The 13,321-nt window shown below is 34.1% G+C and overlaps 1 protein-coding gene across 18 annotated transcripts; it reads right to left on the bottom strand.

The window, feature by feature from the left end:
• Nucleotides 1-5,024: 5,024 nt before the first annotated feature.
• Nucleotides 5,025-8,937, bottom strand: LOC131021557 (adenylyl-sulfate kinase 3-like). 18 transcript variants are annotated; one of them, XM_057950796.1, is made up of 8 exons: nt 8,797-8,937; nt 7,851-8,177; nt 7,626-7,766; nt 6,853-7,002; nt 6,637-6,755; nt 6,451-6,535; nt 5,827-5,966; nt 5,025-5,547 (listed from the first exon to the last, which is right to left on the bottom strand). In XM_057950796.1, the coding sequence occupies exons 2-8, from the start codon at nt 8,116-8,118 to the stop codon at nt 5,449-5,451; spliced, it is 1,002 nt and encodes a 333-aa protein (XP_057806779.1). In that variant the 5' UTR covers nt 8,119-8,177; nt 8,797-8,937; the 3' UTR covers nt 5,025-5,448. The 18 variants fall into 18 exon arrangements, with proteins under 18 accessions (XP_057806779.1, XP_057806780.1, XP_057806783.1 ...); XM_057950797.1 differs by having other exon boundaries at nt 7,851-8,173; nt 8,797-8,926; XM_057950800.1 differs by lacking the exon at nt 8,797-8,937 and adding an exon at nt 8,535-8,767 and having other exon boundaries at nt 7,860-8,173.
• Between the last annotated feature and the right edge of the window lie 4,384 nt (nt 8,938-13,321).

Genomic DNA, 13,321 nt, shown 5'->3' with positions numbered 1-13,321 from the left:
AGAAAGCAAAATTATTTCTATAAAAATTGATAAATCGTATTATTGCTAATAAATTTATTTTTACTATCTAAACGATTGAAATTGGATTTGTGAATTACTACTAAAACAATAATGAAAAAAAATAAAAATAAAATAAATAATAGGCTTAAAGGAAAATCAAATAGGAAAAGTTATTACAAAGTTTCGATTATAATGGATAATGTAACTCAAATTCACTTCAATCAACCAACATAAAACACTCAATATTTCTTATGATAATCACATAAATAGTTTAAACTTGGTGTCGTAGTGCCTAAACCGTTGATTAACATGTAAAAATTACTGTGTCCAACTAATAACTCACATGCAATTCCAAAATGACCGATTATAATAAAAGTCCCGCGTAACCCGTGGATCAGTTAATGGAAATTAACTGATCAGCTGACTTGCAACTTTAAATCAAGGAATTTGAAGTTAGTAGATTCTCCTGTAACTCAGACTCGTGGACGTAGGAGGATTTCTTTGAATCACGTTAAATTATTGTGTGCTTTACATTCAACTTTACATTAAGAATTATCAATCTTCATATTGACCATCGGCACAACATAACTTAGGCTCCAGCTTCAGCATACTTGTAATAAACAAACTCAAGCTGCTGATCAATCTAAATCTTGACTAAGCTAAAAACTTGACTTAAAGATTTTAACAAAGCGAGTAGCTTAACCACCATTATTCCGCTCATATCAGTTATTAGTATTGACCAGCTTCCGAGCAGTTAGTAGGATTGCTAACTGATGACCAAGTTAGACAAACTTACCTAGATTACTGGTCAGCTTACCTTTCGGTCATCGGAGCTGAATTATTCGAGCTAATTCATTATCAACTGAGCTTGTCTTAGAACTTAAACTAAGTCTAAAAGGCCAAGGACTTTTATGTTTATTTCAACGGAAGACAAATTTGTCCTGATCACAACGTTGGAGTGATTAAATAAATCTAGATCCCAACGTACTAATGTGCAATGTCCCACTTTTAAATAGGTACTTAAGACTAAGTTCTTTTAAGTAGCGCCTATGAGTTAATACAAGAAGAAAGCTGAAGGATTAGCCAATAAAAATTGGTATTTGGATAGTGGATATTCAAAGCATATGACTCGGATCCAGGAGCTTCTTACGTGTTTGGCCTGAACGAGTACGTACTGGTGTATAGGGGATACACCAGTTACATATTTTTTCGTTTCTTATTAAATTAACTTAAGACATGTTCAGTTGAGTGAGTATTAGCTTGGATGTTCGTGATCATCTGACTGATAGTAAGTTAACTAAAGTCTAGATAAAGCTTGTCGATCTAGAGTGATCAGTTAGCAATCCTACTGACTACTAAAAAATTGGTAAGTTGGACTAATAACTGATGTTTTGCATAATGTGTTAAGCTATTCACGTGTTTGTGAAAAATCTTTAAGTACTCAAGTTGAGCTTGGTCAGCAGATTGAATCTGCTGAAAATTGAACTTTCAGCTTAAATTGAATTTTGTTATGTCGATATTATGCGAGTTGAAATATGACACTTCAAATACAGAAAGTAAAGCACACAATGGTTTAATGGAGTTTGGAGATAACCCTCCTACGTCCATGGACCTGGGTTACAAGAAAATCCAGTTAACTTCATGATTCCTTGTTGTTAAAGATGCAACTCAATTTGACCATCAAATACGTTATGTTGATCCACAGGTTACGCAATCGTATCCGTTGTTTGCGATTTACTCAGTGGCTTCCAAATGCAACTCAGCTTTCAGACTACAAACTTGTAGCTTACTTGCTCACTAGCTTCTGACCAGAACACCTAACTTATATAAAGTATGAGAGTTTGAAGGTGGGTTTTCAACTATGAACACATTGTTACAAATTGCTTAGTGTGTTCGAATATATTATAAAAGCCTTCGGTTTAATCTGAAGACAATATATCTTTGTCAAGGCTCTGTCCTTATAAGCTACTTATCTTTTCTGGTGATTGCACTAACCACTTTCATTGGTTGAGCTAATTTATTTCTCTTAAAAAGAAGTTGTCTTCTGCAGATAGCCTTCAGTTTCATGCTTTTTTTCCCCCTTCAATAGGGATAGTTCTTTCTTTTCTAGCATTTAATTAGTTTGTATAGTGGTTTTGATATAATTAATCAAAAATAGGGGAATTGTTAGGAAATTTTCTATGTTTTGATTAGATACCAAAACCTCTGGTGATGATGACCTGATGATATAACTTGTGAACTGGAATCACCTATTAAAGAGTGTGTTTTTTTATATTTACAAGTTTTAGCTGAAGAATCAATAGATCGAGTCTATTGAATGCAAGAAGAAGAAGTCCATTGATAGACATACCAACTTATATAAGTGTTTTCAGCTCAAAGTCACCTAAAGCCAGAAGATCGAGTGAAGATTTAAAGTTTAGGAATAAGTTAGTCTATCCACATCATCTAAAGGAGATCAAATTGATCAACTATCAAGGTCTACTAAAGAAATGCAGAGTCAACCCGACATCTGCTAAACTTTCACGAGTCAACTAAGACCTAGCTAAAATAGCGTGGAGTCTGACATCGTATCTGCAAGATATCCTAACAATTGTTGAACGAAGTACAACCTTTTCAGAGTGTCAGTGGATGATGTTGCAGATGCCGAAAACGATATACCATGAGTTGAACGGGGAGAATTTCAAGATAAAAAGGCTCAGATTTTGAACAAGCTCTCTCCAACAAAAAGACCCACACCGATTAATTATAGGTAACGTTGCAAACTTAATCTCTAAAGCACTCAAACTTTTAATCTTTTAAAATCTTTAGCAGTGCAAGTAACTAAAAGGGAAACTCAATGCTTTAGGTTTTTCAAGTTCTAATACTTGTTCTCACTTGAAACCTACAGTTGTTTTCCACAAACTATAAGTGATCTTCAAGTTTATCCTAAACTTAGAATATCCTTCAAAAACCGTTCTTCATTATAACAGATTACGCACAGTTGGGATCACCTTCTATACCCTACCTTACTAAGATGTTAGGTTTGTTGTAAGAAATAGACGTATGTAAACTGTAAAGTGTTAGCAGTCTGAAAGAAAAGTTAGAATCTGGTCACGTCCAATTGAGTTGTGGATCAATTTAGGGTTACCTGATTAGTTTCCTTGCAACTATAAAACAAACAAATCCTAAGGTTAAGTGGATTCAACTATTTTTCAAGTATGTGGACGTAGGAAGGTTAAGTGGATTTACCTATTAGTTGATCAGTTTTGCATCAATAAGTTAAAAGTATCGAAAATATTATAATTGGCGTATTTCTCCCCTCCCCCTCCCGCACCAAATACATCATATTTACTAGCTCAAGATCGGCAACATACTTTTATATTGTACCTCTTTCGCTCAATTTGAATTGTGCTACTTGTGTAAACAAACTTAATTCAAGATCCACTTCTTTTTGTTTGCTTTGCTTGAGAGGTACAGAAGCTATTAAAAAAAGTAGATATAAACTTACAAAATCTTCAATTCACTCTTATTCACCTGTAACAAATAAATAAATGTTTGCTTATGGTTGTTCTTGGGAATAAAATGTTCTGACAATTTGCTTATGCTATGTTTTGAAATATGTGACATTTCCATATTTGGTTAATGTACACTACATAAGAGCAAATTTTGTCTGCAACTATTATCTGCAGTGCATTGTTGTACTATGGCCAAAAGCCCTGAGCTATAAACAATGTTTATATATCTAAATTTTTCGTGTAAATCACATCTCAGGATACCACGCACTAATCATGCCTTTTCAAATCTTAATATGATTAGTTTTTTTTCCCAAAAAACAAAATCATAATATGTTACCAACGGCAAATAAATTCTCTGATAATTAACTACATATTACTTGGATAGATTCTTGAAAAAGCTTTTTCTATGAAACTTAAATTAATAGAAGTAAAAGATTAGTAATCTGTTATCAATAGCAAATAATGCAAGCGTATAGTCAATGATCCAACTATTGATATACCTATTCAAATCAAGCTATGGAGTAATAATCAATAGTAAGGGGCATTTGTTTTGAAGGATTAGCATTGATAGATAAAAATAATAAGACTAATTCCTTGTTTATTTTGATGAATTGTAACTTTGGCATATTCCAAAGTCCTTGATTATTTCTATCATTTAAGCTAATTTTCCTTTATTCTTATCCCATTAAAACGATGGGATTGGAGAAATCCTACTTTTAAAGATAAAAACACTAAATCATGCATCTTACCTATCATGCAAAGTAAACGCCCACTAAGAGCATAAATAAGAAATTAATATTGTATTCCCCCACAAAAAAAAATTAATATTCCCACGCACAAAGAAAGTACTTTTCAATACTTAAATCGATATATCGTCCAACTAAATAGCGTCGTATGCCTAGTTTTGCAAAGAGATTAACAAAATAAAAACAATTTTCGATATACTTCTTCTCCTTGAAATAAACTTCTAAGTAGGCGACGGTATTGCTCGTATTCATGTTCTTGTTACGTTACTCTATTCCGTTTTAGGCGTTTGAGATAACATCATTTCAAATATTTAGAGAATATCTGTTTAGATAATAATTCTCAAACTCGTTTATGTTATCACTTCTCTACTTGTTGATTTAGAAGAACAAGTACTGCTATTCATGCATCAATTTATCCCTTAGCAACAATTCCTTTATAAATGTGTGAAGTCAAGCTTTGGTTGTGATTTATTAACAAGTAACACAAAAAAACATCAAAACTACTTAAAACATACATATCATACCTGCAAATTTAATTCCCACTCTATGATTAAATTTATCATAGATTATGAACCAGAAACAGTCATGCTCAAAGAACGAAATACAAACTACATTAACACTACTAAGCTTTAAATATCTAAAGTACAAGAACCTTTAAATGTGTCTTACCAATAAATTTCAAACCGATAATAAATTAGTCAAACTGGGGCTTTAACACTACTAATCTTAATTAGGAGAAATGACTAAATAATGGTAACACTTTCTGTACAATCTGAAAAACAAATACTACAAACACCACTTTCTATTTCCGTTAAATAATACAACAAAACCTACGTTTACATTATTCAGGAGAAGTTGAATAATCATTATATTACAGAATAATTTATGAATGATATATTTGACAAATGCACCTCAGAGACGTGCATCCGATTTATTGGCCGTAGTTGATTGATAAATCAACTACAAGCTGACAAATAGATTCGAGTAACCAAGATGAGATTAGTCACTCAGATGACTAACACTATGCACATAGCACATCAATTGTAGTTGATTGATCAATCAACTACAAGCTGACCAAGAACAGATTGATTGATTTAGATTAATGATTACTCATTAAACAGCTAAAACTATGCACAACAAATACCACGGTTTTCTCCTAACAAAACAGTTAAGAGCTTTTCTTTGCCAAGAAGCACTATATTTGCATATTATGCCTCCAAATAACCTTTTCTTTCCAAGTATGATATAACTTGCTCAGCCAGGACTGCTGGAGAATCACAAATCCCTTCACTTTGATGCAATACTATCTGAGAGAGTGAAATCCAACATTAGATTAGCTATGCAGCCATAAGGAAGTGATAACCGGTGGCAGAAAGATAACTGGATAGCACACGCAGTATACACCAAAAAAATGGTTGTGTTTTTTAAAGTAGAGACATAGCATCTCTTAGATGAAGATTCTTGTTGCCGCAGGCTAAATGAACCTGATTTTTCTTGAAGAGAAACCGGCACAACTCTTATTACATGGCCATGCAAGAATGAGTAAAAGCAAGAATGAGTCTACATTGCATACTAGAAAAGGATACCTCAGAGTTCAATGGTGGTTCGTATGGATCATCAACACCTGTGAAGCCTGTAACGAAGAGGAAGTAACAAATGCTTATACGCTTTAAGCTTCTTTGATATGAATTCATATATAAAGTCCAGGAATGAAAATTCAGAATATCTGCAAGCCAGCATTTTAGTTACCAGTAAGAATCTCAGGTTTATTCAGTTCATTTGAACTGAGTTTACCATCAACCTAGGTATCAGCTTTTCTCACCTAACAAATGAAGCACTTCTTCATTTTACTGTAGGAAACCAACATCTATGATTCTATGATGAAAATCATGGGTTATACCTCATAACTGCGATCCTACAATCCCACCATACCCTTAGATATATTCTATGTAGAAAAGTCAAATGCAAGCGGGTATAGAACAACAGTTTCCAGTGCTGTCAATCAATTTGGAAAAATAATAATGGGAAACTTATAATTTGATCTCCCCAATAATTGTTCTTCGGAAACACAAACACACATCCTGTAGAGAATGGTTTATAGAGATTGCTTTTCCTCGAAGAGAGTGATAGCGAGCAATACAAATAGAGAAAAAGGAGGATAAACCAAATTTTAGAATCCCAATCGCCACATCAACCATGCAACAACACACCTTTGATTTTTCCAGCTCGTGCAAGCTTGTACAATCCCTTGGGATCCCTTGTCTCACAAACTTGTAAAGGAACATCCATATATACCTGCAAATTTTAAACTTTTTTTAATTTCTGCAACAAACTCGATCTCATGAATTGACTTTGCTAATCCGCGTTCACCCAATACAATGTGAAGGCTATATAACCTCAATAAAATCCCCTTTGGGAAGTAAATCTCGGCAGGCATCTCTCTCCTTCCTGAATGGCGATATTAAACTTGCAATACAAATGACTCCAGCATCTGCAAAAAGCTTTGCTACCTCTCCTGCATAAAAGAAGGAAAGTTGATTGAACTTCGAGTTGTAACGGGTTAAAATAAGCCTAATTGGACCAATTAACTGAAAATGAGGTAGAAAAAAAACCTATCCTTCGTATATTCTCAGATCTATCGTCAGCTTTAAAACTTAGATCACGGTTCAGACCATGCCTACAGTTATCCCCATCAAGGATATAACTGAGCTTTCCTCTTGCATGTAAAGCACGACTTAAAGCACATGCCACAGTGCTCTTTCCTGAAGTAAAATGATCAAGAAATCAATAGGATGCAACGTCCTTCACTGCTTCCAGCAACCAAGCAAAGGCAGGTTATTGTAAATAAAATAGGGAAAGACGGCACCAGTAATGAAATAGTTAAGAAAGACAAGGAAGAAATTCTACAACCGAACAGGGGCACTATTCTTACTTTTCCTATTTTCAGATTTACAAGATTCAGTGAGACCACAACAAATAAATTGTAGCATCTCGCTTATTACAGCAAAGTCAACAGCACTCCATATTTCTCATCAACAACTACACACCTAAGTCGTTGCCTTGAATTTCTCAGAAAGTCAAGAATTTAGAGAAACATACCCAAAAGACTGACCATATGTCTCATTTCATGTTCTAGTAAAACAAAAGTCAATGTCCCAGAAAGTAGAGTCATTCCACAAGCATTATAAGGTAGTTCTGACTTCCACAAGATTATGTGCTTCACTTACTATTTCATGAAACTTTTTGACAGCCAAGCTACCGAGTTTCAACCAGTGGCGATGCAGAAAAAAGGATACAAGCTCCCACTCGATCACAGAAAGATATAATGTTTTAAATCGAGTAAACATAGTATATTCACAAGAAAAGATTCCAAAGATTCAGAAACCTGATCCACTCAGCCCAGTGATCCAAATAACGCAGCCCTTTTGATTAAGCATCTCCTCCCTATCGCACTTTTCCACAGAACACTTGTGCCACGCAATATTGGTCGAGCTCCCAACTGTAGCCACCTCAACGGTATTTTTCCCTACAAAAACAATCGATCCATGTTCTCAGATGAAAGGAACAATCCATTGCATAAGGTGAAGCATCGAATGAACCGACAGGTTACATGAAATACCGGAAAAACCGCCGCAATTTCCGCCAGCGGAATCAACCATAGATTGATTTGCCGCGCCGTTGGCGTGCTTCGCCGCATCGGAGGCTTCCATTGCCCTGATTGGCGACACGAATCTCGATCTCGCAGCGCCGCCGCCGCAAGTCTCCAGTTTCCTACCTCCGGTCTGAAACACCGCCGCCTTCGAAGGTGTCGTTGGCTTGGCGCGTAATGACCTCGACAGCTTACAGAAACTGAACGCCTGAGTAGCCACCGCCGCCATTAAACCTCTTTTTTGCCCTCAAATTCCCAATTACAAAATCCACCTAGTCAATTTCCTGCCTTCACCAAAAAAACAACCTAAACCTTTAATAAATAAGAATCATAAAAACGTACAATTGAAAAAACGGACACCTAGGATGTAGACAATGCCACGAGCTACTAATCTGCGGAAAACGAAGAGATCGATAGGGATTGCCACCGCGTTTAACATGAGTTGCTCAAACTTTGTAAACAAGAATACGTGAATTGCAGGAATGACTGAAATTTTATTGAATAGGAGGAAAAGAATAAATTTTGTTGACAGCGATGTCGAATCCAAATATTGGTGCATTACACATAGGAATCACATACAATATATATATAATACATACGCACACAATGTGCAATAGCACAACCAAGATTTACTTCGGTACCTACCCAATGCCATTACTGTTCTTCATCGGTTAAAACTGCGAGATTCTATCACCAATTTTCAGGTTAATAACAATGGAGATTTTCGCAATTAGGGAAAGCGAATTCAGAACTTAATTGACTTTTTAAAATTAAAAAATAAAATAAAGAGCTTAAATTGGGATGGTGACGAGAAAACTATGATCTTTTCTTTTGTAATAAAAGGATTAATTGAGAAAGAACGGCGGAATTAAACATTATCAACATTGAGTATTGGGCCTGGGCGTACCTTAAAATATGAGTCAAGGTAAACGATGAAAGAGTCAAATGAAATTATTCCGCACAGACGTCCAACTCGAAATTGGTAGATGGATCATGGATTCGAATAGATCGCCAACTCGAGTTTAGAATTGAAAATTTCGAATTGGATAAAATTTTAATACGAATGATCCGTAATCAAATAATCTAACAATTCGATATGATTGGCTCGAGAATTCGAAAATAATGTGTTCATATGATTGACCTATAAGATTGATTCGAAAATAATGTGTTTGTTTGAAATCTTTCTTGTTATTTGATTTTCCAACTTCACTATTTTACTTTTGAAAATTAGTATTACAAAAAGAAATTCTAAAAGTTTTTGAAATATATTTTAATAAATATTTTAAAGTTATACTCATTATTTCACTTAGATGTGTTTTTAATTTAATACTTAACATAAAATGTTTAGATGTAAAAATTTAAAAATAATAATCATTTATCCATAATTGCATATTAATTACTCCATTCGTCCTCAAAACATCTTCCTAAAAGAGGGTGACACGAATTTTAATAAAAGTTGATTGTGTATTTGATGAGTGGAGAATAGTCTCACAAAAAGTGAAAATTGTAAGAGTAATAGTGAATGCAATTATTTTCAAAAGTAAATTAGAAAGATGTTTTGAGAACGGTCCAAAATAGAAATAGAGGAAGATGTTTGAGGGGTGAAGGGAGCATTATATAAATTAATGTTGAAATATCACTTATTTATGTGTGTATTTATTTATTATATATAATTTTAAAGAGAAAATTATATTACTTAATTTCTTTTTATAAATTTTTTAGTTGGGAAAAGGTGCAGATTGGCCCCTGAAGTAGTAGCCCCTATAGCGTATAACCCTTCTTACTCACTGTGTGTGCAACTAAACCCCTGAACTCCGAGAAAATGGTGCAAATTCCCCCCTCTGACCTAACGTCGTTAAGTGTCCGTTAACATTTGGGTTTTATTGCACCCTTTACTTCAGAGGTGAATCTACACCTTTTTTTTTTAAATTTCAGCAACCCACCTCCGGCATCAACTTAACCGCCCCCGTACTCATCGGCTCCAACTTACACTTTGTCAGCTCGCACGCGCTCAATCTCTTGATCGCAGACTGCTTACCGCCGACATGCAACAGCATCACCAACTCCAGATGTGGACCTGGATCGAATCCTGCTTGGTCCAAATCCATATCCGTATTTTTTTACTTAGGTCAGGATCCGGTCCAAATCCATTAGGCCCAAAAAAACGAGATTCATGTCCAGATCCATTAGATTCACAGGGTCTCGAGTCCTGACCCGGATCCATTCTTTTTTCTCTTTTAAAATAAATTTACAATATTAAATTAACCAAAAACAAAATCATAATTATTATCTAGAGTTTTAATAATTATTCAAAAATAAATAAATAAAATTTAAATATATATTATATACTAGATAAATATATACACAATTAATATCATAAGATAAGCCTAAAAGGTTAAGGTGTTGGAGGAGATGTTGTTGTGCGGGGCGGTGAAGAAGCTGGTGGCGTTGCTGCATGTAAGCGGTGTGCAGTTGACAACCAAGAGATTGGGCGCGTGTGAGCTGACAAAGTGTAAGTTGGAGCCAATGAGTACAGGGGGCGGTTAAGTTGATGCCGGAGGTGGGTTGCTAAAATTATTAAAAAAAAAAATGCAGATCCACCCCTGAAGTAGAGGGTGCAATTAAACCTAAATATTAACGGACACTTAACGGTGTTAGGTCAGAGGGGGGAATTTGCACCCTTTTCGCGGAGTTCAGGGGTTTAGTTGCACACACAGTGAGTAAGAGGGGTTATACGCTATAGGGGCTACTATTTCGGGGGTCAATCTGCACATTTTCCCTTTTTTAGTTTGATAACCCAATAACTTAAAATCCACAAATTTAGGATTAGAATTGAGAATTTATAGTTCACAAAACTCGATAGGACTCGCCCAAAATTGGATGAATTGATCTAATTCCCCATTAATATATTGTCCCCCTAATTGATAGATTGTGGCTAATGTCTAATTCCCCATTAATAGATTGTCCCCCCAATTAATAGATTGTGGCTAATGAGACATTAGAAATCACAAAATTGATTAGAAGGCTAGAAGCCATAGACCGCCTTATTTTTACTTTCTCATACTTTTAGAAACACACAATTTTTAATGAATACGCCAAATTAAAAGACTAGCAAATTTGGGATGGAATTCACTGTCTCATAATTTTATGTGTGTCACTGTGTCTTATTATTATATTTATTATTTTTAAAATATTTTTTATAAAAATAAAATTTATTATAATGCTATGAATTATATTTAATTTTTATCTTCAAAAATTAAATTTTTAAAAAGTATATATCATGACTTTGAATTTATAATAGCTAATAAAAGTGAAATTAAATGATAAAAAATAATTATATACCCTTGTTAATAATCACAAAATTAAACTAAAGTATATAGAGTTAAAATTTAACCGAACTCTGACTTTTCAAAAGGATAAAGTTATTGAAAATGTTGATAATTAATTTTGGTACATACTGGAATGCGAGTTTTCTAAAATTTGAATTAGTGGATGTGCCCACAATTGTTCTTGTTTTTGTGTTTGTTTTTAGGTCTAGATAGAGTCTTTTTCCTTGTTTTTGTTAGAATCTTGCATATGGGAGGGCGCACTCTAAAGAGGAGGGCTTTTTTAGCGTATAACGGGTGCAGGGGTAGGTAAGGGCATAATTATGTTGCATTTCGCGAAAGAGGTATGATCATCAAATTGAAGGATTTCTCGGCATGAAGCAGCTGGTTATGCAAGCCAAAGTCTGAAGTGAAGCTACTCAAATGTTCAGTCCTTTGACTAAAATACCGCGCGGAATCCAGTATTATTGGACAGAAAGTCCAGGGCAGAAGCAAGCACTAGATGGACATGATATGAATATAAATATAGACTCTTGATACGGGCATGAAGTGATGCAAACATCCAAGAAGAGGTCAATAAGGTTAAACCTCTAACTTATCCATTAAGATCTGAATATGTGAAGATTTAGGCCTAAAGATATAGATGAATCGCGAGTAATAAGACTCCTTGCTCCAGCTGACTCCTATGGGCTCGGCCTTCACAAGCCCAAGATCACGCCTATAAATACCGCATGGCTGCAAGCCAAATGCGTACATTCAGAGATCACTATCATTACTTTTATTTCCAAGAGATTGTGAGGAACACTCGCCCGTGTTGGGCATAGGTATTTAGTTTTTTGTTCATGTTTTGTGCGGCACTTTTGGTCGTAAGCATTTATAGAATATTTTCGTAAGTAGTTTTAATTCAAGTATGTTTTCCTTAATGTCTTTTGTTAATTTCATTTCATTTCATTTATAGTTATTTAGTTTTTTGTTCATGTTTAGTGCGGCACTTTTGGTCGTAAGCATTTATGAAATATTTTCGTAAGTAGTTTTAATTCAAGTATGTTTTCCTTAATGTCTTTTGTTAATTTCATTTCATTTATGTTTATATAAGTTTATTAACCTGATTTGGGTAAGATGAATTGAGCATGATTACTTAAAACTCGTGATGTCTAATTGGTCTTAACAACTGTATGAATATGTTCCCGATACATTAAGTTTGATTCAAACGGTGTAGGCAACTTGATTAACTAACTAATCGTTAATTGGTTAAGGGGTTTTGACCACAAATAAACTTTGGGTATAAAGTGTAAGATAGTATAGCCTACGAAGAGTACAACTGGTGTTGGAGTCGTAGTTGGTGACTTGGACCAGTCTTTTAAAATTTTAATGCTTTCTGTGCATAACCCCTCGAACGATAGGTCAACATGGGGGGAATGTGGTTTGGGCAGAATAGTTAAATCATTTAACTGATAATTTCTAGGTTAACACCCTGAAAGGAAAGATTGGGTTGGGGGCACTAGCGTGCGTGGCACATGACAATAAGGGCGTTATTTTATTTTATTTTACCTATAACCAATTGACATATGCATGTAGTGAAAATGAATGCACCAGGACTGAGTAATATTAATGTTTAATGATTCAAGTCCAAATCAAATTGCGGAGATCGACAGAGAATTTTGTGTTTGATAAATTAGGGTTTTAATTTTTGCGGATGTCAGGATTAACGTTGCTGCAACGACAATTTATCCAACAATTACTTAATTTTAAAAACTTAATTAAAAATAATTTATATTTAACGATGCTTCAACGACATGTTGTTAGTTAAATAAATATATGTAAAATAAATTATAATATTAATAAAAAAATGTTTATTTGATAAATTCAATTAAAAAATTAAACAAATTTTCATGACACATGCATCAACCATGGCGATAAATTAAACAAATATACTAAAAATTAAATTATATTTAATGACTACCCATAAACGACTTATTTAATTTATAAGTTTAATTAAACAAATTATAGTATATTTAATGATTATTCAACAACAGAATATTTATTTAACAAATTTAATTAAAAATTAAAAAATGATGAAGCTTCCACGATGGTCAACTAATATAA

This window comes from Salvia miltiorrhiza, chromosome 4 (assembly GCF_028751815.1).
Source record: "Salvia miltiorrhiza cultivar Shanhuang (shh) chromosome 4, IMPLAD_Smil_shh, whole genome shotgun sequence".
Lineage (NCBI taxonomy): Eukaryota > Viridiplantae > Streptophyta > Magnoliopsida > Lamiales > Lamiaceae > Salvia > Salvia miltiorrhiza.
Note: the sequence above shows the minus strand (reverse complement) of the source record. Positions and strands in the feature narration are given on the sequence as shown.